This window comes from Grampus griseus, assembly GCF_964374135.1.
Source record: "Grampus griseus genome assembly, chromosome: 5".
NCBI lineage: Eukaryota > Metazoa > Chordata > Mammalia > Artiodactyla > Delphinidae > Grampus > Grampus griseus.
In genome coordinates, this window is record NC_138998.1 from 78,701,698 (window position 1) to 78,722,446 (window position 20,749).

Below are 20,749 nucleotides of genomic sequence, written 5' to 3' on the forward strand. Positions count from 1 at the left end.
AATAAATAGATGAAATGAACTCTGAAAGCCTGAGTTACAGCTGCTTGGGGCACCTCACTTTTCCTCCCCCTGAAGGAAGTTTATTCCTAGACTAGGGTCCAATTTTTTCTCAACAGCAACAATAGAAACAGCAAAAAGGACACACGCTTTGAATGTGGCTCGAGATTCTTCTTCCTTTCTCAATCTGGAACTTACTATAAACCTCATCCAGGAAGGTAGGTGGCTCAGGCTTCAACCTTCTTCCCTTTGTTCTTCTCTCCAGAATGCTGATCCTGCCATACTGTTTTACACCTCGACACCTTTGCTTATATTGTTCCCTCTGTCTGCAATATCACCCCTTCAGGCAGAGACTACTTAGATTCCACTCATCGTAGAAGATCTAGCTCCTCTGAGTCAGAACTGATGATATCCACTTCCTCCTGTGGTTTGTGTGAGGTTCAGCAGAGGATGTGTCCATCCCCTGCGTGGGATTGTGAGCCCCTACAGGGACAGATAATGCCTGCTCATCCCTGTGTCCCAGCTGACCCCGTGCCTGATGCATGGAAACTGCTTAGTAAATGCTGATGTCCATCTATTCCTCCACTCTCACAATCACCACCCTATTCCCTTCATTCACATTATTAATATCTATGGAGCCAACCATATGCTGTGGGGGAAACAAGACTGTGGTAGCTTGAGTAATGGTGCCTCAAAAATGTCCAGGTCCTTATTCCTGGCATCTGTAAATGTTGCCTCATATAGCTAAAGGGGATTTTGCAGATGTGATCAAACTAAGGATCTTGAGATGAGGACATTATTTTGAATTATCTCATGTAGTCACAAGGTCTTTATAAGAGAGAGGCAGGAGATCAGACAGAAGGCCATATGAGGACGGGCCAGAGGGAGCAAAGATTCTTCCTGAGAGCCTCCAGAAGGGAACCAGCCCCGTAGACACCTAACACACAGGTGAACACAGAAAGGTCAGTCTTCAAGGAGCTCATTTTCTTTCTACTCAAGGAAGGAGACAATGTAGGAAACCATGACAGTCGTTGGAGATGAGACGTAATAAAGGTCTAAACTTCACCATCCTGATCACCTTCTCAATATACTCCTGTGTATAAGCTTCCAGCTTCAAATGGAGCACTGAGAAATGAACACAGACTCCCTATCTGATTCAACCTGTGAAGAGTGCAGTGTGGATCCCTTGATCCACACCCTCTACAGCCTAAGATGCTGTTCATACGGCCTAAAATTGAGCCAGATACACCTCATTCAGTCAACTGTCAAAATGCAATTGTGGAGCAAAGAAATAGGCACGTGTGAAATGTCATACAGGCCAGCTAAAACCCCGGCTTTACACTGTTCCATCAATGACAGAAACAGACTCATTTTCCAGATTTATAACTCTCCTGAAATACAGATGGAAAGTAGAAGGTTGGATGGCGGTCACTATGATTATAGCCTTTCGCCAGAACCCATAACCCTCATTTTATTTCTTTCCAGTTTTGCTTTTAAATTGTTTTCTTTTTCTGATTACTACAGAAATGTACAATTTAGAAAGTTTACCACATTCCCACCCCAGAAATCTATATCAACAGATATGAATCTTAAAACCAGCATTTTTATGCATTCAACCAAAGAAAATAAATAATTATGTGTATATAAGAGAATTAAAGAAAAAAACAGAAAGAAGGAAACCCCTAGGGATATATGGGAGACTTAGAATATTTGTTCTCATCTCCTTCTCAACTTCCTTGTCTGTAGCATTACTCAGGAACCACATTCTGAGTAATGAGGCTGAAACAGGATAAGATTTCTAATCACCAAGGAAATAAGAACCACAGTTAACACTTATGGAAGGTTAACTAAATTCCAGGCAGTGCACTAGTTTATTTAATCCTCATAATGACCCTGTGTGATAGGCACTATTATTCTCACAATCCTCACTTTATAGATGAGGAAACTGAGGCACAGAGAGGTTTGGTAGCTTGTCCATGGTCACACAGCTAGCATGGGGTAGAGCTGAGATTTGAACCAAGGTAGACCATCAGCATAAAAGCCACATACTAGCCACTTTGCCACAGGCACTGCTTCTCAGAGAGGTTAATTGATTTCACTAAACTGCATCTATTAAGGCAGGATACCAAACTAACAGGCTTTATGAAGAGTATGTTTTTAAATAAGGAGTGGAACAAAAGGGCTTTATGAAAAATTCAATGAATCAAGATACCACATTCCCATAATAATTTAAAAAGATTTTTCCCCCTCAATTTAAGTAGTAAAAATACACGTTCACTGTTGAAATTTGGGGCAATATAAAAACTATAACGAAAAAAAAATCATGTGGTTTCACTTAGCTGCTTCTTTTTACAAGTTAGTCAAAGTGAGATCAGTAGGCCAAAGATATCATAATCGCCTGGAGCTCATCTTCAAAATGTAGATCCCTAGGCCCCATCTCAGACCTCCAAGAGCAGAATCTCTGAGGGACTGACCTAAAACACTGACCTGCAACGGCACTTTACAGCTTGCAGCCCTAAAAACTGTAGAACTCATTCTGTGGGATCGTGTGTTCTCCACAGACTCAGATACTACTGGACCTACACAAATGCCCATTTGAAACTTTTATTAGATGTCCATTTTGTTTCAAGGAGTCCAAATGGGAACTTAAGGAGTATTTCTAATACTCCTTAAAGTGTACTAAAATTTAACCAATATTTCTCAAATTCTGAAATTAAATTTTAAATGAAATGAAATTTTAAAAGTAAACACTCCAGTTTTAGTCATCCTGATGCCCCAGTAAAGTTTGAGTATCATTGCCAGAGCCTTAAAAAGAGAGGCCCAGAACTCTTGGACCCATAATTCACAACTCATACTCTCCCCTCCCACCTGCCCCCAGAACAGCCTCCCCCCTTTCCTTTCTGAAACCAAGTTGACTTTAGGAGCAGTAAAAAAAGGGGAACTGAGGAAACCAAGTCTCATTGGAGAGTCAGGCTTGGGTAAGGGAAAACAGGTTACTGGATGGATATATTTTCCTGACCTTCAGCTGCAGGCTCTGTGTCCAGGGTCCAACAGCTATAATGCAGCCCCTGAGAGCCCTTGAGTGGGGTTTGTGCCCTCAGCTCTGAGCCGGATTCAGAGTCCTGCACCCAGCTTTGCTTTTCCAGAAAGCAAAATGGCTTCTCTCCACTAACACCAGGCCCATACTCTAGCTATTAGCCAAACAAAGGATTTTCCAAATATGGACCCGAGAAGCATGTGCACTTTGAAGGCCACAATGAAGCTTAAATAGCTAAAACATATTAAAAAGAAAGCCAATAACTGACGCCAAAAAGCGTGAGTCCTTAAAGAACAGAACAGCAAGACAAAAGCCAGAAAGAAGAACAAAAATATGCATTGTAGGGGAGGGGCAATAGGGAGGTGTAGATTTATATGGAAGAATTGACATCACTGTTTCCCAATAATACTCAACATGCAGGAAACAGATGGGAAAGCAGTGGTGGAAGGGGCTACTTATGGTAACAGGGCATGCTCTCTGTTTAGAATCCTGCCATTTGGAACCTCAACGTTTGACTTTGAAAAACTGGGGATGGGAACTCCACTGCCAGCAGTTTTATTAAAGTTGAACTAAATCCTGCTGAACTTATCACCTTGGCAATGCATGGGTAAATGCAGCTCTGCATAGCAGACCCTGATTTACTGCCGGCATGACTGCAGCTGTTTGGGTCCAGAGGAGACAAAGCTAGGAAAGCGGAATTTAATGTCGGACAGACATGGTTTGACTTCTGGTTCTCCCAGTTCCTAGCTGGGTGATGTTAGGCAAGTTGCTTAATCTCTCTGAGTTGGTTTTCATATATAAAATGGGGGAGGGGGAAGGTCCCTGGTGGCCTAGTGGTTAGGATTCCCAGCTTTCACTGCCATGGCCCAGGTTCAATCCCTGGTTGGGGAACTGAGATCCCGCAAGCTGTGTGGTACAGCCCAAAGTAAATAAAATTAAAAATAACAATAAAATAAAATGGGGGGGGGGCAAAAGAGAACTTTCCACATGCAGCGGGGAGAGACTGAGGCTGCACACTTATGCACACGTAGATTTAATCAAGAAACATACTTAGGGTGGTCAGTTGACATCATTTTAAAAGTTTTATGTTTTAACAGAATCTCCCGTTCCCCTGCTCTTGGGCCAGGCGCAGACACAGCCAGACCAACTGCCACACCTGTGATCAGCTACAGTGCCTTCTCCCGACAGTAGGATCACTCTCCTGCCCCTGAAGACAGCTTCTGTCACCCCGGCCAAGGGTGCAGCCAAAAGGGTTGCAGGCTTGGAGGTCCCCCCCCTCCAAGCCTGGCCATTACAAGTCACTGTCAACTACCTTTCCCACAGTTTAAGCATCTTCTCCCCCAGGGCTCAGGAGGGTGTGACCCATTACAAGCATCAGGCAAAACCATGTGGTTTCCTGTCTGTAGAAACCAACCACTCTATATCTCCGTCATTCCTCACGGGTCAGATGATGCTTATTGTTTTATTGATTTATTCTCCCCTTACAAACAATCCACTCATAGTTCTCTTTCACTCGGTTGCCTTGAATGTTAGCATCTCCCGCTCGCACCTTCTGTAGAACCCTCATTTCATTCTTGGTACTCTTTTGGTTATTTTCCTGTCTTACGCAACCCACTAGGCCAAGAGCAACTTGAGAGCATCTTTGTAAACCCCAGAGTGTCCAGCATATTAGAGTCCCATTAAATATTTGTTGCATTGAATTGAAAGCCCCATACAAGATGATTTCTGAATAAAACCATGAAAAGAGCCAGAGAAAGAAATATGCATAATTACACAAATTAGCTCAATTCACGAAGGTTATAGATTTATTTAGTTTGCCAGCCTCCTACTTTTTATGTCAGACTGTTTTCTGCTGTCTGTAACAGCAAGAGCTGGTATAAGGTGCTTTTGGGGAGGGTGACATTCACCCCTCTCCCTCTGGGGGGTGGCGGCGAGGGGTCCCCCAGAGGCATACTGGGTCAGCATCAGGCCATGGGCATGGCACCAGGGCATGGTATGCATGAGCCAGGCTTGAACTAGAACAAAGAGTGCCTGAGACTCGATCCCAGAAACTCAGTTGGTTCTGGGGCCCCGCCAAGAATGTGATTCATACCAAGGAGTGACTGGTGAGGCACTAGGGATAGTCAGTGTTTCTGGGGCACCCCGTGCAAAGCCTGGGTCCATTTCTAACTGGGAGTAGCTATGCGCCCTTGTGGGGAACCTTGAACAATCTTGGATTCCTGCTGTTCCAGCATATCAGCAATGTCCCAGGTCCTGAGCTTCCTAGAAGGGCTCTAACTCTGGCTTCCTGAGGAGGAAACAGGGTCCATCAATCATCTGCTGTGTGTTAGCCTCAGGGAGGCCAGCGAGCTACCCAATCTGCATGAGCTGCCCAAGGCCACCCGCCCAAGGCCACCCGCCTTTAGCCGAGCTCAGCGTCCACTTGCAAACACAAAGCCAGTGAGAAAACAGAATATCAGGTAGAATGAGGATCAAACTGGGTGCCTCTGACTCTAAGGCAAGTGCTGTTCCAGGAGGGAAGGAGGATTGTGGCTGCAGTAGGCAGGGAGGGGCCTGGGAGGAAAAGGTAGGGGACTTGAAAGTTACTAGGTGGGGTTAGAGTACGTGTGTGTGAAAAGCTCCTGACAGAGGGTGAAGTGCTATGCAAACGTTAGCTGTTATTATTACTATTCTCCATCTAGGCTGGGGGAAGAACAACGCAAGGGAGAAAAGGCTACTTTTTGCAGGTTAGTTCTTTTTTCTTTCGACAAAACTGTAACATAAATGTCAAATTATGAAATATGCTATTTTGGGAGATTGTGTTTGTGCCTAAGACAGGCTTGGCTTTGGGAGTCACACTAGATCTGGATTTAAATCTTGCCTCTCTTATCTCTACAATCTTGGCAAGTGATTTAACCTCTTGGATCTCAGTTTTCTCCTCTGTAAAAAGGGTAAAAATGCCCAATTCTTACAGATTTTGAAAATATTACTTTGTACGTATAAAGTGACTGGCACATAGTAAGCAATGAATGCAGACTGTAACTCTACAATTAAAATAACAAGCAGGTGTGGTTTGGGGCTCAGCTTTCATTTCTGGGTCCCTTCTCTCCTTCCAAGGCACCCCCCCTTCCTCCCCCTTCCTTTAGCAGCCTAATGTTCTCAGCTTTCTCTATCAAAAGCTGCTCTTAAAAAAATCTAGCACCAGTATCTGTCTCTTCTGATTTGAAGTCATCATGCTTTCTCAGGGGTCCCTTATTTTAAGGCTTACCTAAAATTGCATACTGGGGGGAAGATTAGCGGGACGGTGGGGGGCTGCTATCTAGACACCTAAAGTTCCATCAGGCTGTGGCTCCACCTCCATCAGGACTCAAGGACAGTCCTTTCAGGGAGGAACACCAAAACCTAGTAAACTGAAGGGTGACATTTGTGTTGGGGCATAGAGAGAAACAGAAAATCAGGTGGGAATGCACCTGTAAGCAAAAAGAAAATTAAATCTGAAGCGTGACAAGTGGGTAAATGCCACTTTGGCTTCAATACAGGGCAAGCAATGAGTGAAAAAGAAAACAAAATAGAAAATCGAAAGAGCTAGTAGCGCCATGTTCCTGGGCCTCAAGACTGGGGTGAAGGAACCAGACCAAGGAAAGTGGAGACCTGAGACCCAGAAGGTGCGGGTTGTGGGGGGCGAGGTGGGGAGGTGCCCGGCAGCTCACACTGACTAGCCTGTTCTGGAGGAAATAAGCACTAAGTGGTCCCACCCAGAGGGTCTATCACTACTTTGTTCCAATACCTAATGGAAGAGGAGTTGGGGGGCACTTCTTATCCCCAGACTGAGTCCTGGACCTCTCAGCCCTGTCCTCCTCTGCCACCCTCTGCCACGGAATCCCAGGAAACTTTCTGCAGGGAGGTGACCCCCAGGAACAATCGGTCCCTAGCAAGTGCTTCAGAACTGCCTTGGTCAGTCAGCTTCTGGAATTTACAACGTGTTCTCCCCTCATCCCCACTCCCACAGGAAAAGCTTTCCAGGCTAGCCCACAGATGCCTAATGGATTAAGGGGGGAAATAAAAAGAATGTATCAAAAACTACCGCTCTGATGGCATTGGGGAGCTTATCCACCACTTACAGCATCATCTATGGGAAAATGTGTTCCCAGTTCCAACTTGTTTCCCTCTGCCCCAGCAGATGGTCCACTGGGCTCTAGGGCAGGTCTGGGGCTACCTTAGCAGTCCCAAGGCCTGGGCCTCCAGCGGCTGGAAGGCATCTGGGCAGCTGCCAGTGGGGGTGGTAGGGGTGGAAGAAGGGCGAGGCTATGCCTGTCCTCAAGGGGCTCCTGGCAGAGGTCTGGAGACTGGGCAGGAGGGAGGGGTGTGGGTAGGCGGAATGGCTGTTTCCATCCTCTGGGTGTGTTGTTTACCATATCCAGACCATGCAGAGTCAGTTACAGTTTGGCTTCATGCAATCAGTCAGCTTGCTCCAGGTTTAAAAGCCTTAATTCTCCTCTTTTAGTTCTTCCTGTTTCACTGTGGGAGCCCAGATCTGGGGATGCCCCTCTGAACTCAAGCCCATGAGGTGGCTGTTCTGTCTGCACAAACTCCACCTCCAGGACCTGACTTCTCTTTCAGTTCCCTGAAGGTCCGGGAGTGGCTGGGTACCTTTCTCAGATCTTTCTGAGGGCCCTTGAGTTTCAGGTTGACATTTTGCTCTCCCACCACTGTATACGGATGGTCCACTCCCCAGAGGCTCTGGGAAATCCCTCCGTGAACTCTCCATTCTGCTTCCTGTCCCTCTTGGTGCTTAATTAACCCATCTGACCATATCATTTACTCGCTTCATCGGAGCCCTCATGCATTCAGTCATGGATAGCATGTGGTTATGCTAGGGCAAGTCCAGGGTGTTATGATAACAACAGCTACATTCAGAGCTTACCTTACGCATACCCTCTGCTAAGTGCTTTGCCCATAGTAACTCATTTCTCTTCACACCAGTCCTCTTATCCTCAATTCACAAATGAGGAAAGTGAGACCCAGAGGGGGTAAGTAACTTGCTCCAGGGTCACTCAGCTGGGAACAGGCAAAGTTAGGATTCTAGGCTGTAGGCTTCCAGAACTCTTAATGGGAGCCCCCAGCAGGGGGCACCTGACTTGGGAGGATCAGGGAAGGTTTCCAGAAGCAGCTGAGACCCAAAGGATGAAGAATTAGCTAGGAAAGGTGTGCAAACGATGCCAGGCAAGACGCTGGGAAGGAGACCACTAACCCAAAGAGGATGCCCCTGCCATTCAATGTTAAATCTTCTCGTGAACAGAAAAATATTCACCTTCCTTGCTAACACTTTGCTCCTGTTTATGTTTGGATTTTTTGTCTATTTAATTGAAGATAAAAGCTTTTGCATTTTCTCCTTCAGTCATGACAGCTAACTTCAAAGCTTAATTGAGCCATTGGTTTCTGAAAGTTTGTTCACATCCCTTAGACTGTAAATTTCTTGAGTCTGGAGTGCCTGTTTCTTTCTCTCCCACTGTACCTCCACAGCGCCTTATACTGGTTTCTTAAATAAGCGAATAAACAAAGTGAGAGAATGACTTAGCTTCAGAAATGTAGAATAGCTATGCCTCAAAGTTCCCATTGCCCTATCCTTGTTCTTTGAAATGCTGGGGCCATCTTACTCTCATCAAACTTAAAATTATATTTTGTAATGGGTGTTTATTTGTTATGAACCTTTTGTAATCCCTCGATTCAAATACATATATATTTTTTCTTTTCAACCTGATAAGAACTAGAAAAAAACCTTCAGGAATAAGGTTCTTATCAAACATTCAGAGGGTACATTCTGAATAGTCAAGGCTGCTTATCCAGGGAGAAAATGATCTGTAAACCCCTGCACTATAAGCAGTGGTTCTCAACTCTTCCTGCATTCCAGAATCATCTAGGAAGCTTTTTTTTTTTTCTTTTTTTTGCGGTACGCGGGCCTCTCACTGTTGTGGCCTCTCCTGTTGCGGAGCACAGGCTCCGGACACGCAGGCTCAGTGGCCATGGCTCATGGGCCCAGCTGCTCCGCGGCATGTAGGATCTTCCCAGACCGGGGCACGAACCTGCATTCCCTGCATCGGCAGGTGGACTCTCAACCACTGCCCCACCAGGGAAGCCCTCTAGGAAGCTTTTAAAACATACCCATGCCTGGGCACCAAGAGATTCTGATTTAATTGTTCTCAGAGGGGGCCTGGACATGAACTTTTTTTTCATGCTCCCCAAGTGATTCTATTGTGCTACCATCATGGCAAACCATTGCATGGACAATTATCCCTTTTTACCAGGGAGTGAGTCAAATGGCAGAGATTGTTGGGAAGGGTGAGGAAGTCCTCAGCCCTTAGAGTGGGACCAGCACGGAGGCAGAAGATAGCTTTCCTGTAATGCTCTCTTACTGGTCCCCTGACTCCTGGCCCCAGCATTTTCAAGCACTGTGGGAAGACCCAGAGCACTTGATTCAGAGGGGAGAGGTAGGAAATGCTCTGGGATGCACTCTGGCCTCACGGGGCTTCACCCACAGCCTCCCAACTGCAGGTGACACGATGTGGTTTTCATCACACAGCTGCAAGCAAGGGTCTTCGTATTCAGGGTTCAAAAAGAAGAAAAAGAAAGCTGTACTATTTTCAGCATCAGCAGTGAGGAAGTGATGATCTTCTCCCTCTATTCCAGACAGGAAGAGAAAGTTCTCTGGTTCCCGGGGGAGAGCTAGGGGTTGGGGCAGCAGCCACCATGCTGGAGGGGAAGGGAAAGAAACACTGGCTAAGTTGGCCAGGCGCAACTTCATGCCATTCTTGGGTGATCTCACCAGCCTGGAGAAAAGTGGCCAGAGAAGCAAAAGGGGGAAATTGGCCATTCGTATCAACCCTACGTGCAGCTTGGGATGACCAACAGCAGAGCCTGAACATGGCATCTGTGTGGCTGCCTGAAGAAACTGTATACACGATTTGTGTGTGTGTGTGTGTTTCTAAGGAAAGGTTTCTGCTTTTCATCAGCTTCCTAAAGATTAAGGACAACACTGGCCCCGAGCAACGTCTGCGCTAAGTTAAACACCTATTTGTCACCCTGCCTCATTAGATTTGTCTAGTTGAAGGTAGCAGGACTGGGTTACAGCAACTGGCAGAAGTGGATGACATTTTTCCTCTGTGCTCAGTCCGGGGGTATAAATTCCTCATGTTCAGGTGGTCTGAGCACAGCTAATTGTCACCAGCTTTGCCTTGTACCCCAGCTCAGAGATTTCCCTCCCTCCCCAAACACATGGGTTCTCTTGGATTCCCCACATCTCTGTTCTTTCCTTCTGCCCTTGTGTTCCCAGACCTGAATCCACTTTTCCGCCTCATTTTATCCTTGACCTCCAAAGCTGAGTAACTGGGATGTCAGTTTTGTGAGGCCCTCCCCAGCCTTCTAGATCCTAGTTACCATGCTGACTTCTCACCCTCAGGATTCTGGGCTGAACTTCCAAGGTGGTGAGCAAAGGGGCACTACCCAGGTCAGTTTTTCCTCCCTGGGGGCAGAGTCCAGGCCTTGTCTATTAACCAATACATGTTTCAGAAAGTCCATGAGGAGGACACATTGTTTTAGAGAAAACATTAGCACTGACTCTATTTATTGATGCTACACTAAAAGAAAAATAAGAGACAACTGCTTAACTAGTTTTAGATGTGGGAAAAAAGAAATCCTAATTATTCTCATTTATATAAGCTGCTTATTATGCCTGCCTAATTCCTACGTGGCACCATAATGGTGTCTGGATCATTAAGTGGGTCAATTTCCTTCTGTTTCAAAGGAACTTTATTCAGGTATGTCAGTCTTGAAAGTTTGCTGATTCTGGGGCAGGACTGTCTGCTTTCAGTTAACGGGAAAAAAAATCATTAGAGGAGAATGTTGGCCTAGACAAGGATGCCAGGGAGGGGAGAGGAGGCTAGTGGGCCAGAGCCCTCTGCGTCCCTCATGATTGACTGTATGACCTGAGGCCAGTCACTTTACCTCTCCCGGCTTCCCTCCCTTCTCCCCAGGGCAGGAAGAGCATGGGATACTGGTTTCAATTTTTTTTTCTTTAAGAGTAGCCCCTTTTCTTTTTTTTCCTGAACGAAACATATATAAAAACCCAAAATATAAATCAGGTGAAAGAGGAACCGTTTAAAGCTGCCTCTGAGGAGTCTTCACAGAACCCTAGGATTCCTTGCTCATCCTAGGATCTGTGACATTGTAAGAATGAGTCAGGACTGATAAGCACCTCCATGCAACTCTCAGCTTTGGAGTGAGGGCCCAGAAGAGCACCCACTTGGTGAAAGGTGGTATCCACGAGCATTCATAAGTGAACATGGACATGAACCTGAAGGCCCCCTGCAAAAACAGGTGGAGGAGAACCATTTCATTCTGAACTTCTGAGGGTAGTGATTAAGATGCATAGTTGGAGTTCTCTCACACTCAAAAAAACTCAACCTAAGGATGTTATTTCAAATCTACCTCTCCAGATTGTTGGAGAGGATTACATGAATTGACTCAGTTGTGTCCCAGTTTCAAAAGAGGCAGTTTTGAAACCTGTGGTCCCCCAAGCTGTAAAATACTAAGCCATCTGTCCTAATGACATGGCAGCCCCTGAACTCAAGAACACCACAGGAATATCACACCACTGCAAATTACTAGGTGGTGCTAAGTCCTTAAAAAAATGAAATAGAAACAAAAGCACTGCTCTGTTTTTGAGATGCACATTTGATATGAGCTAATCAAATAGTTTTTGAGATTATTTTCCTGGAGGCAGATTTATTCTGCAGTTAGCCCTTCAGTTTCCCCCCTTTGTTGTATCTATCTATGTATAAACACAAGGCCCATATAGTGGACTTTTTTCTCCCTCACTGAAATTTCTGAAGACAAGGCCTTTTTGTCACGGGTAAGTGCAGGGCCAGTCAACCTTAACAAAAGCAGTCATTTAATGCTCAATTTCCTCAACTTTCCTTTGATTAAAAACTTCTCACTTCAAATGCTGGTACTGTATTATAGATTGTTTTCTTTCGCCCTCCCCCCCCAACAAACGTTTAATAAGTTGTCTCTACCCTGGAGGATTCCCTTTTTTTTTCCCAATCCGACCTTGAAAACATAGAGGCTCTCCTTTTCATGTACAGACCCTAAACTATTTTAAAATCAAGGCCCTCTGACCTTTTTACAACACTCTTCTTGTCAGACACACCAAACGCTAATCTGAAAACCAAGAGGAGGTAGAGGGTCTGAGGGGTTGGGAAGGGGAGGGAGGGAGCTACTATATATTTGGCATCAGTTCAGAAATTCAGAAAATGTTTGTGCAACCACTCCCCCGGCCAGGATCCACCGCACCCCCGCCTTCCAGCACATTAATAAAAAAAGATGTGAGCGGATGAAATCGGAGAGCCCGGGAGGGACACCTAAGGCGGTCGTAATTACGTACCCAGAGAGAATCCCACTGAACACCACACCACAGATCGAGGCCTCCTCCCTCCCCTCCGACATCCAAAGTTTGGGAACAGGACCTCTCAATCCCCCACCCCCAAGCCCCAGAGGTGGCCGGTTAAACGTGTAGCAGCACCGGCGCACCGCCCATTAATGGCTTGGGTGACACAAACGGAAGGGCTGACACAACCTCTGCACGTCGGGGTGGCAGCGTTACGCACCTTAAGAACCATGTATGTTTAAAAAAAAAAAAAAGCACAGTGAGCGCTCAGGCCTGGAATACATTAACTTGGGAATTGAAGGCAACACGCCCTACGAGAGTCCCTCTCTCTCTCTCTCTCAAACAAAAAGAAGCGGGGTGGGGCGGTGGGGGGGGGGGAGGGAGGCGAAGGCACTTTACCATCCTGTCCTGAGCTTTCCAGATACTCCGTCAGGTCACAGCCAAAGGCGCTGGCGGCTCCCTTTCGTTTCAGCTTCTGCTTGGCACCCTTGTTCTTCATGAGTTAGTCCCAAAGAGGTTGCCCCTCCGTCCTCCCCTCCCCGCTGCTTGGCACCGCGCCTGCGATGGTCTCCGGGGGAGGTTAGATCAGTGGTTGCGGCGCGGCGCTGGGGGGCCGCATGGGCGTGGGGAAGAGCCTGGGCCCGGGGCAGCGCGCATGGAGCCCGCGGGGCGCGGAGCCCGGCGCGGGCGCGGAGCCTGAAATCCACGGCGCTCTCCTCCAGGGCCGCGGTACCGCAGGCCGTGTGGAGCTGGCAGCGGCGGGCCGGCGCGCTGGGAGTGTCACTTCCTCACTTGGAGTCCCAGGGACTTTCACGGGCTCCCGCGGTGTCTTCGGGTGTTCTCCTCCGCTTCGGAGGGAGGGCGAGCTCTCCGGTCCGTCTTCTAGAAGCCCGGGAGTGGCCGAGAGCGCGGGGAAGCCGGCGGCGGCCAGGGGCGCGGGGACAGCCCGGGGGCTGCCGTAGGTCCTCTGCCCGGCGCGCGCTGTCCTGCCTTCAGACGGCTTTGGTAGAACGAAAAACAAGCATCCTGTCTCTCTCGCCCGCCCTCACGCCTTCCTTTTTTTCCTGTCTTACAAATCCTAGGATCATCCAGCTCAGGAAATGCTGGAAGGAAGTTAGCTAGGGAGGGGGGTGGAGGGTGGAAATTTTTGGCAGCTCCGTGCTGGTGTGTGTATGGAGCTGGAGGAAGTAGGTGGGTGGGTTGAGGAGGACGGGGTGGGGGAGAGAACGCGCTCTTCGGAGAGCTGTTCTGCGACTCTGGAGATAACCGGGCAGCTCGGGAGGAAATCGCCGCTCTCCTAGGAGCACCCGCAGTCCGAGCCGCCCGCTTCCTGCCCCACCGACGGCTCTTTGAAGACCGCAGGAGGAGGCGCGCTGGCTTTCTGGACGGAGGGGGCTAGGTGGGACTGAAAAAAAGGGGCCTGCCTTGTTTTTATCGTCATTGTCATCATCTCTTTGACACTTTCTATTTCGGTGCCTGCCTGCTCCTACACAGACACTTAAAGAGTAATGACGGAAACAAAAACAGGGATTCCAGCGGAGAAACCTGACGGGGAGCGGTTTTCATCCGGCCACTCCCAACCTTCCACCCTCCTTTCCGGCGCCCAGGTACCCCCAACCCAGCCAGGTCCCCTCCCAAGCTGAGGGAGGGATGGAGGCTGCCGCTTTGTAACCACTGCTCAGGAAATTAGATTTCTGGTTAGAGATTCAAGCGCGCGCGCGCGCACACACACACAAACGCACACACAGACGTTATTGCAAAGTTTGCTAAATGGAAGTGATGTGGGGGGGAAGTCTCAGATTTAAGGTGACTCTGATATTCTGACCTAATGTGGAGAAAGCAGTCTCCCAGGTTATTTCATAATTTGTCTCAAGTGTTCAGGAGGGCATGTTTTTTCTTCTCCAGTTAATTTGACTTCTGTGTACTCAGCACACAATAAGCACTCAAATTCTTGTTATTTAACCATTTTAGGATTAGATTAAACTTCCTGGGTAAATTCAAATCCATGTATAGGCTTGAAGGGTAAGGACATTCATACAGCTCAGAAGGCTGGAAAAAGCTTTAGGTATAGTATTTTAGTCACTGAATCCCTTTACAGTCTCTCATCTCCCTATGTATCACCAAGACAGTTTATGAACTTTGACCCTTGACCTTCTCTCTTTGTCAGAGCTTACAAGTGATAGCGTGCCTGCCAAATCTGGCTCACAGATGTGTTTGGTTTAGTACATGCCATGCTTTAAATTTTTTTTTAATTAATTGCCAACATTAAAGAGTTAACATTTTTCACATAAGAGATCGGGATTTCTGGCTTCTCTTGCAAAAATGGAAGATCTGGTCACACCGAAAGGGCATTTCCTTATGGCAAGGACCGCTGATGCCAAGTTGTAGCAGCCGGCATGGCGGCACCACCTTCTTTAGAGAGTGAGCCCTCCAGTTTCGAAGCCCCCAGTGCCCGTCTTCCCCACTGGAGTTTGCGGCCCAAGCTCTGTGTATGGTCTCTCCTTCCTTCTATTTTCCATCGGTCTCTCAGTGACACCAGCATTGCCCCAGTCATCTTGGCAAGACATCTTCAAGTAACCACTGACTCATTTCTCTCCGCCGCCACCTCCAGTCTAGTCCCGCCCAGACAGATGAGTCCTTCAAAATGCCTCTCCTCTGTGCTTCTTCCGTGCAGTCCCATTCAGTGAGGACCATTCACTCCTAAATTATTAGAATAACTCCTAGTGGGGTTTGCTGAGTCCGGTCTCTTCCCATTTCATCCTGTGCACTAAGGGCCTGTTGAGTCTTCTGAAGTATTGCTGTTGTTGTCTGCCTGCTTTGCTCAGAACCTGTCAATGACTCCCTGTTTCCTACTCCCACGACAGCAATTTCTAAGCATCTTGTAAGCTACTTGGAGAATATTTGATAGGGTATTTAGTATAATGACTTGTTCCTTTATTTATAGAGAAGCATCTCCACATGAGACTGTAATTATTACTATTTTTTATAATTATTACTATTTATTTAGGAATTTACTGTACCAAAGGCTTTCATATTTGACCGACAGTGCATTTCATCATTTTGGTAGCAAAGGAGAGAGGCTAAAGGGTTGCTCTTTTCCTGGGTCCAGACCCCTAAGCACAAATTATGGGTAAGTTGTCAAGCCCTGTGAATTACCTTTCTAAAGCTTTAAAAACATTCTTCTAACTTTTTATGTTGAAGTAATTTCAGCTTATAAAAATTTTTACAATAGTCAAAGAATTCCCATATACCCTTCATCGAGCTTTCCCAAATATTAATGTCTTATATAACCAGAGTACAATTATCAAAGTTAGGAAATTTATATTGATGCAATAATATTAACTAATCAGCAGACCTTATTCAAGTATTAATTAATTTTAATTATATAAAAATTTTATTAAATATGGTCTTTCTGACAATAAAGTTCACCAGTTAAATAAACAGTAATTTACAAGTAATTGTCAAAACACTTCACTTTATAACATTAGCTATGTAGGAGATCCCCTTAAGCACCATCAAACCCAGCAGGTGTAGGTTGTCACAAAACAGGGCTGCCTAGATGAACCATAAAGCTAATGACTGACTCAGCCCAAAGATTCTTCTGTGCTTTACTGAGGATTCCCCAAAGGGACCCCACAATCACAGAATTTTCATTCTGGAACAGCCTGAGACCTTTCAGCCCCTGCTTCATGATAAGCTGGTTTCCGGTTGTTTAGGGTTCAGGGTTGAGGTAATACTGAACAATGGACAAGGTGTCCATTACGTCTGGACCGACTGAACAAACTTTATTTGAAATGTGTACATGGTGGTTCTTTGTCTCTACCTGATAGCTCTCAACTATCTACACCTTATGGTGGGAAGAACTCACAATTTATCAGGCTGGATAATGAAGCTACACGGTGACAGCCTGACCCAGGGAGCTGGAAGGTTGCCCTCTCCCGGTTTGCTCCCCGCCCCCTCTCATTGCTGAGTAAGCCCTGTGATAATTGCCGAATTTAAATCTAGCCCTTGTTCTGGACACTCTCCTTCTATTTTTCTTTCTCTTCCCATTTTTCTTTTTCTCTTTGCTTACTCTAAGATGTGTACCTTTCTCTGGGTCTGTGGAAGGAAGTCAGATTTGGGTTCCGATGGGTTTTTTCGCAGGGCTGAGGATTTCCCAGGAAGCAGGTTAAATGGAAATAGTGTAGGAATGTTAACAGGAGGACTAATTAAGCTATTTGGTGATAATATAAATTATGCCTGTAGCAGATTATCATGGTGCAGAAAGCACTTAGCTCACATGGAACTCCCACAGAAGAGTTCTGTCCTTGCCTGTGATTTATCTTATCTGCAATTGGTTAAGACTGGTGCTTATCAAAACGTGCCATCTGCTTCTTTCACTCACCAACGTTGGTAGCAATCTTCTCTGCTGTAAATAAACAGATGCAGAAGGCCAAGAGTGAATATTGGGAGATTTTTTTTTAAATTGGAGCATAGTTGATTTACGATGTTGTGTTAATTTCTGCTGTACAGCAAAGTGATTCAGTTTGTGTATATATATATATATATATATATACACATTCTTTTTTATATTCTTCTCTATTATGCATAAAAATATCCTTCTCATAGGATATTGAATATAGTTCCCTGTGCTATACAGTTGTTATACAGGACCTTGTTATTTATCCATGCTTTATGTAATAGTTTGCATCTGCTAACTCCAACTTCCAATCCATCCCTCCCTCACCCCCACTCAGTATTGGGAGATTTTAATGTCACCTGTGATTTAGCCTTTTCTTTTACCCAATGGGCCCATAAAGCTAGAGTAGAAATCAGCAGTTTTAGAGTTCTCCCTTCTCTCCTCATGCCCAGCCAATTAAGTATTCATATAACTCCTTGTTCATGGACTGTGGTTAATATGCTCTGAATTCTTTGTTCTGGGGTACATCCTTCTGCTACGTACATTTTCTCTCCCCCTTTCTTCTCCCCCTTTCCAGTTTAAAGTGGCTAGTGTTGGGACTTCCCTGGTGGCGCAGTGGTTAAGAATCTGCTTGCCAATGAAGGGGACATGGGTTCAAGCCCTGATCCAGGAGGATCCCTCATGCTGCAGAGCAACTAAGCCCGTGTGCCACGACTACTGAACCTACGTGCCACAACTACTGAAGCCCACGCAGCTAGAGCCCATGCTCCGCAACAAGAGAAGTCACCGCAATGAGAAGCTTGCGCACCACAATGAAGAGTAGCCCCCACTCGCCTCAACTAGAGAAAGCCCGCATGCAGCAACAAAGACCCAATGCTGCCAAAATTAAAAATAAAAATAAAAACAAACAAAAAAACCAATAGTTCTCTGTTTAAAAAAAAATAAAGATGCTAGTGTTGTCACTGATTGTTGGGTGTGATGGGCTGAATTGTGCCCCCTCCATGTTCATATGTTGAAGCTCCAATCCCCAATCCCTCAGAGTCTGACTGTATTTGGAGATAGGGCCTTTAAAGACGTGATTAAGTTAAAATGAGGCTATTAGATTTGTCCATAATTCAATCTGACTGGTGTCCCTGCAAGAAGAGATTAGGACACAGAGAGACACCAGGGATGTGTACCACAGAGAAGAAACCATGTGAGGACATGGCCTTATGAGAAGGTGGTGAGAAGGTGGCCATCTGCAAGCCAAGGAGAGAGGCCTCAGGAGAAATCAAACCTGCCGACACCTTGATCTTGGACTTCCAGCCTCCAGAGCTGTGAGAAAATAAATTTCTGTTATTTAAGCCACCTTCTCTATGTTATTTTGCTATGGCAGCCCTAGCAGACTGATATATTGGGTGAGGTTCTTCCATGAGAGAGGTCTTGTGCCCCTTCTGAGCCCAGCCACCACTACTCTGAGGGTCTGAAGTCAGTAGAAGATGAGGATGGCCAGAGCAAAAGGGCTTCTAGAAAGTTATGTATGCCAAACTCATTATTGCATTACCCTGTGCTATGGGTTCCCAGTGTAGGTTATAATGCAAACTGTTGCTCCTAAGTGTCCAAATGAGATTGGATAAGCATCCTTAGTGGGGTTGAGGGAGGTCCACATTAGCAATCTCTAATCAAACAGAACAGAGTGGAGGAGAGGTCAACTCGACGGGAGAGAAGGAACGAGAACCGGAATCAGTCTCCCCATCCTAGAAGCAGGAATAACCTTTAGCCTGTAGGCGGTACATCCTGAAACATGGCAGCTAACCTCCCATTGCTCCACCAACTCTGCAACCATGAAAGCCAGTTTTGCTTCTAAATGGGGTTCTAAGAGCAAGCAGGTGTGGTGATAACGAAGACGGAGGAAGGCTTTAAATGGTCCCACTCCCAGCTTAAAAGGTGAAAGACAGACATTATTATTATAAATGATATTCTCTCTCTCTCTCTTTTTCTCTCTGTTTCTGAAGCATTCTGTATTTAAGTTCCTTTTCAGTTCCTAGAGTTGCAAAACTGTATTGCTCAGGGCAAAAAATAAATAAATAAATGAAAACACATTGGGAAACACAGCTTTACAGCCTCAGTTCCCTAGCTGAGAATGTGATTCAGTTGCTTCCCCATCAACTAGGCATTTTGGAGTAGAAAGGGCAGAAGGTGAGGGAATAATGAGAAAGAAAAAGACTTGGTTTCAAAAAAGAAAGTCTTACTAACTTTTTATAATAAAATTGCATCGATCAATGCCCCTACCCGCTAATTCAGAACCTCAGACTTTTATTTAAAAGACGAGATGTAGGAGGGGGTAGAGTCCAAGATGACCCCAAGTTTATCGGATTGGGGGCTGGTAAGGGTAAATAGTATTTTTTGGAGAAAGATAAAACATACCTGTCAAGGGCCATGTCAGAGCTGTCAGGAGGAAAAGTCCTTTGATAGTGTAACATGCAGGACTGGGTAGAAATTGAGAGGTTAGGACTAGAGATTAGATGAGACACCTGCACACAGTATTTGAAATTATTTGAGAAATAAGTTTTCCCCCTCCAATATTTAAGTTACATTCTAATTTCTTTGCATTGAATGTTGTTCAAAAACAAGAGGTTTAGAGATCTTTTGTGTCCTGCAGAGTGTTTTAAAAACCGTAGCCACATTTGACCCATAATGCACAGTGTAGCACTAAATGAATCTTCAGTATTTCAGAAACGATGAACAAACCAGGCAGCACAAGACCCTCTTGTCCCACTCCACGTGGGCGCTGGACTCAGCCAAACAGCAGTGGGAAACTTCCTTCCTAGAGTCACATGCAGAGAAGAGACTTCACAAGGCCGGGGGGAGAGCCAAGTGCCCTGGGTAGAATCACTATTATACCGACATGGGAATCTGGGCAGGGTCTTTTTATTTTTTTAGTTCTTTTTAAATTTTTTTTTTTTTTTTTTTTTTGCGGTACGCGGGCCTCTCACTGTTGTGGCCTCTCCCTCTCCTGTCGCGGAGCACAGGCTCCGGACGCGCAGGCTCAGCGGCCATGGCTCACGGGTCCAGCTGCTCCGCGGCATGTGGGATCCTCCCGGACCGGGGCACGAACCCGTGTGCCCTGCATCGGCAGGCAGACTCTCAACCACTGCGCCACCAGGGAAGCCCTAAAATTTTATTTTATATTGGAGAATAGAGAGTTGATTTGCAATGTTGTGTTAGTTTCAGGTGTATAGCAAAGTGATTCGTTTATACATATTACATGTATTCTTTTTCAACTTCTTGTCCCATTTAGGTTACTACAGAGTGTTGAGTAGAGTTCCCTGTGCTACACAGTAGGTCCTTGTTGATTATCTATTTTATATATAGTAGTGGCCTTAGTTTCTAAGTCTGAATTTGTATCCCTTTGGGTGGAGGTGTCTGTTCGGTGGCCCAGAGGGAAAGATGTCTGGGTTGGGGGGTGTGGGGCGTTGCTGGAACCGGCAGCCCCCGGAGGCCTGGCTGGGTCTGTCCTGAGGACCTAGCAATAGGTTCTGGGGTCCCTCTCAGCAGCTGGGCTTGGGATCACTTCTCTCACTCCCTGCTCTGTATCTTGGGAGTTCCTAATCTGAACAGAGACTCCGGGAAGAAAAAACTAGATTCCTCATAGAATTCAGGAGTCCCTGGGAGAGGGGATAACTTAGCTATCTGGCTGATTCCATTTATCTTAGTGTCTTGTTTGTTTTGTTTTGTTTTGTTGCCTCTTATTTTGCCTCTGTTTCCCGTTTTACTCTGTTCTGCATCCCTTTGGGAATGTTGCCTTCTTTCTGGCTCGGAGAAAGCCAATAAAAGGAGCAGAGATGTGGTTCCAGCTCCATCTGTCTCCCCCAGGGTCTCCAAATACTGAAACAAGTGATTTTCTTAGGTGGGT

At 46.0% G+C, this 20,749-nt stretch overlaps 1 protein-coding gene and 1 long non-coding RNA gene across 2 annotated transcripts in view; one reads left to right on the top strand and one right to left on the bottom strand.

The window, feature by feature from the left end:
• ARHGAP31 (Rho GTPase activating protein 31) overlaps nt 1–13,239 on the bottom strand; it is a 112,814-nt gene extending 99,575 nt beyond the window's left edge. The window contains exon 1 of the mRNA XM_082654423.1: nt 12,855–13,239. Coding sequence (XP_082510549.1) covers nt 12,855–12,954 — 100 coding nt within the window. The 5' untranslated portion in view covers nt 12,955–13,239. The remainder of the gene's footprint in view (nt 1–12,854) is intronic.
• A 765-nt stretch (nt 13,240–14,004) lies between these two features.
• On the top strand, nt 14,005–17,517 carry LOC309822447. Its single transcript, XR_014296738.1, has 3 exons — nt 14,005–14,062; nt 15,502–15,585; nt 17,432–17,517. It is a non-coding gene; the product is annotated as an uncharacterized lncRNA (long non-coding RNA).
• The last annotated feature ends 3,232 nt before the right edge of the window (nt 17,518–20,749 follow it).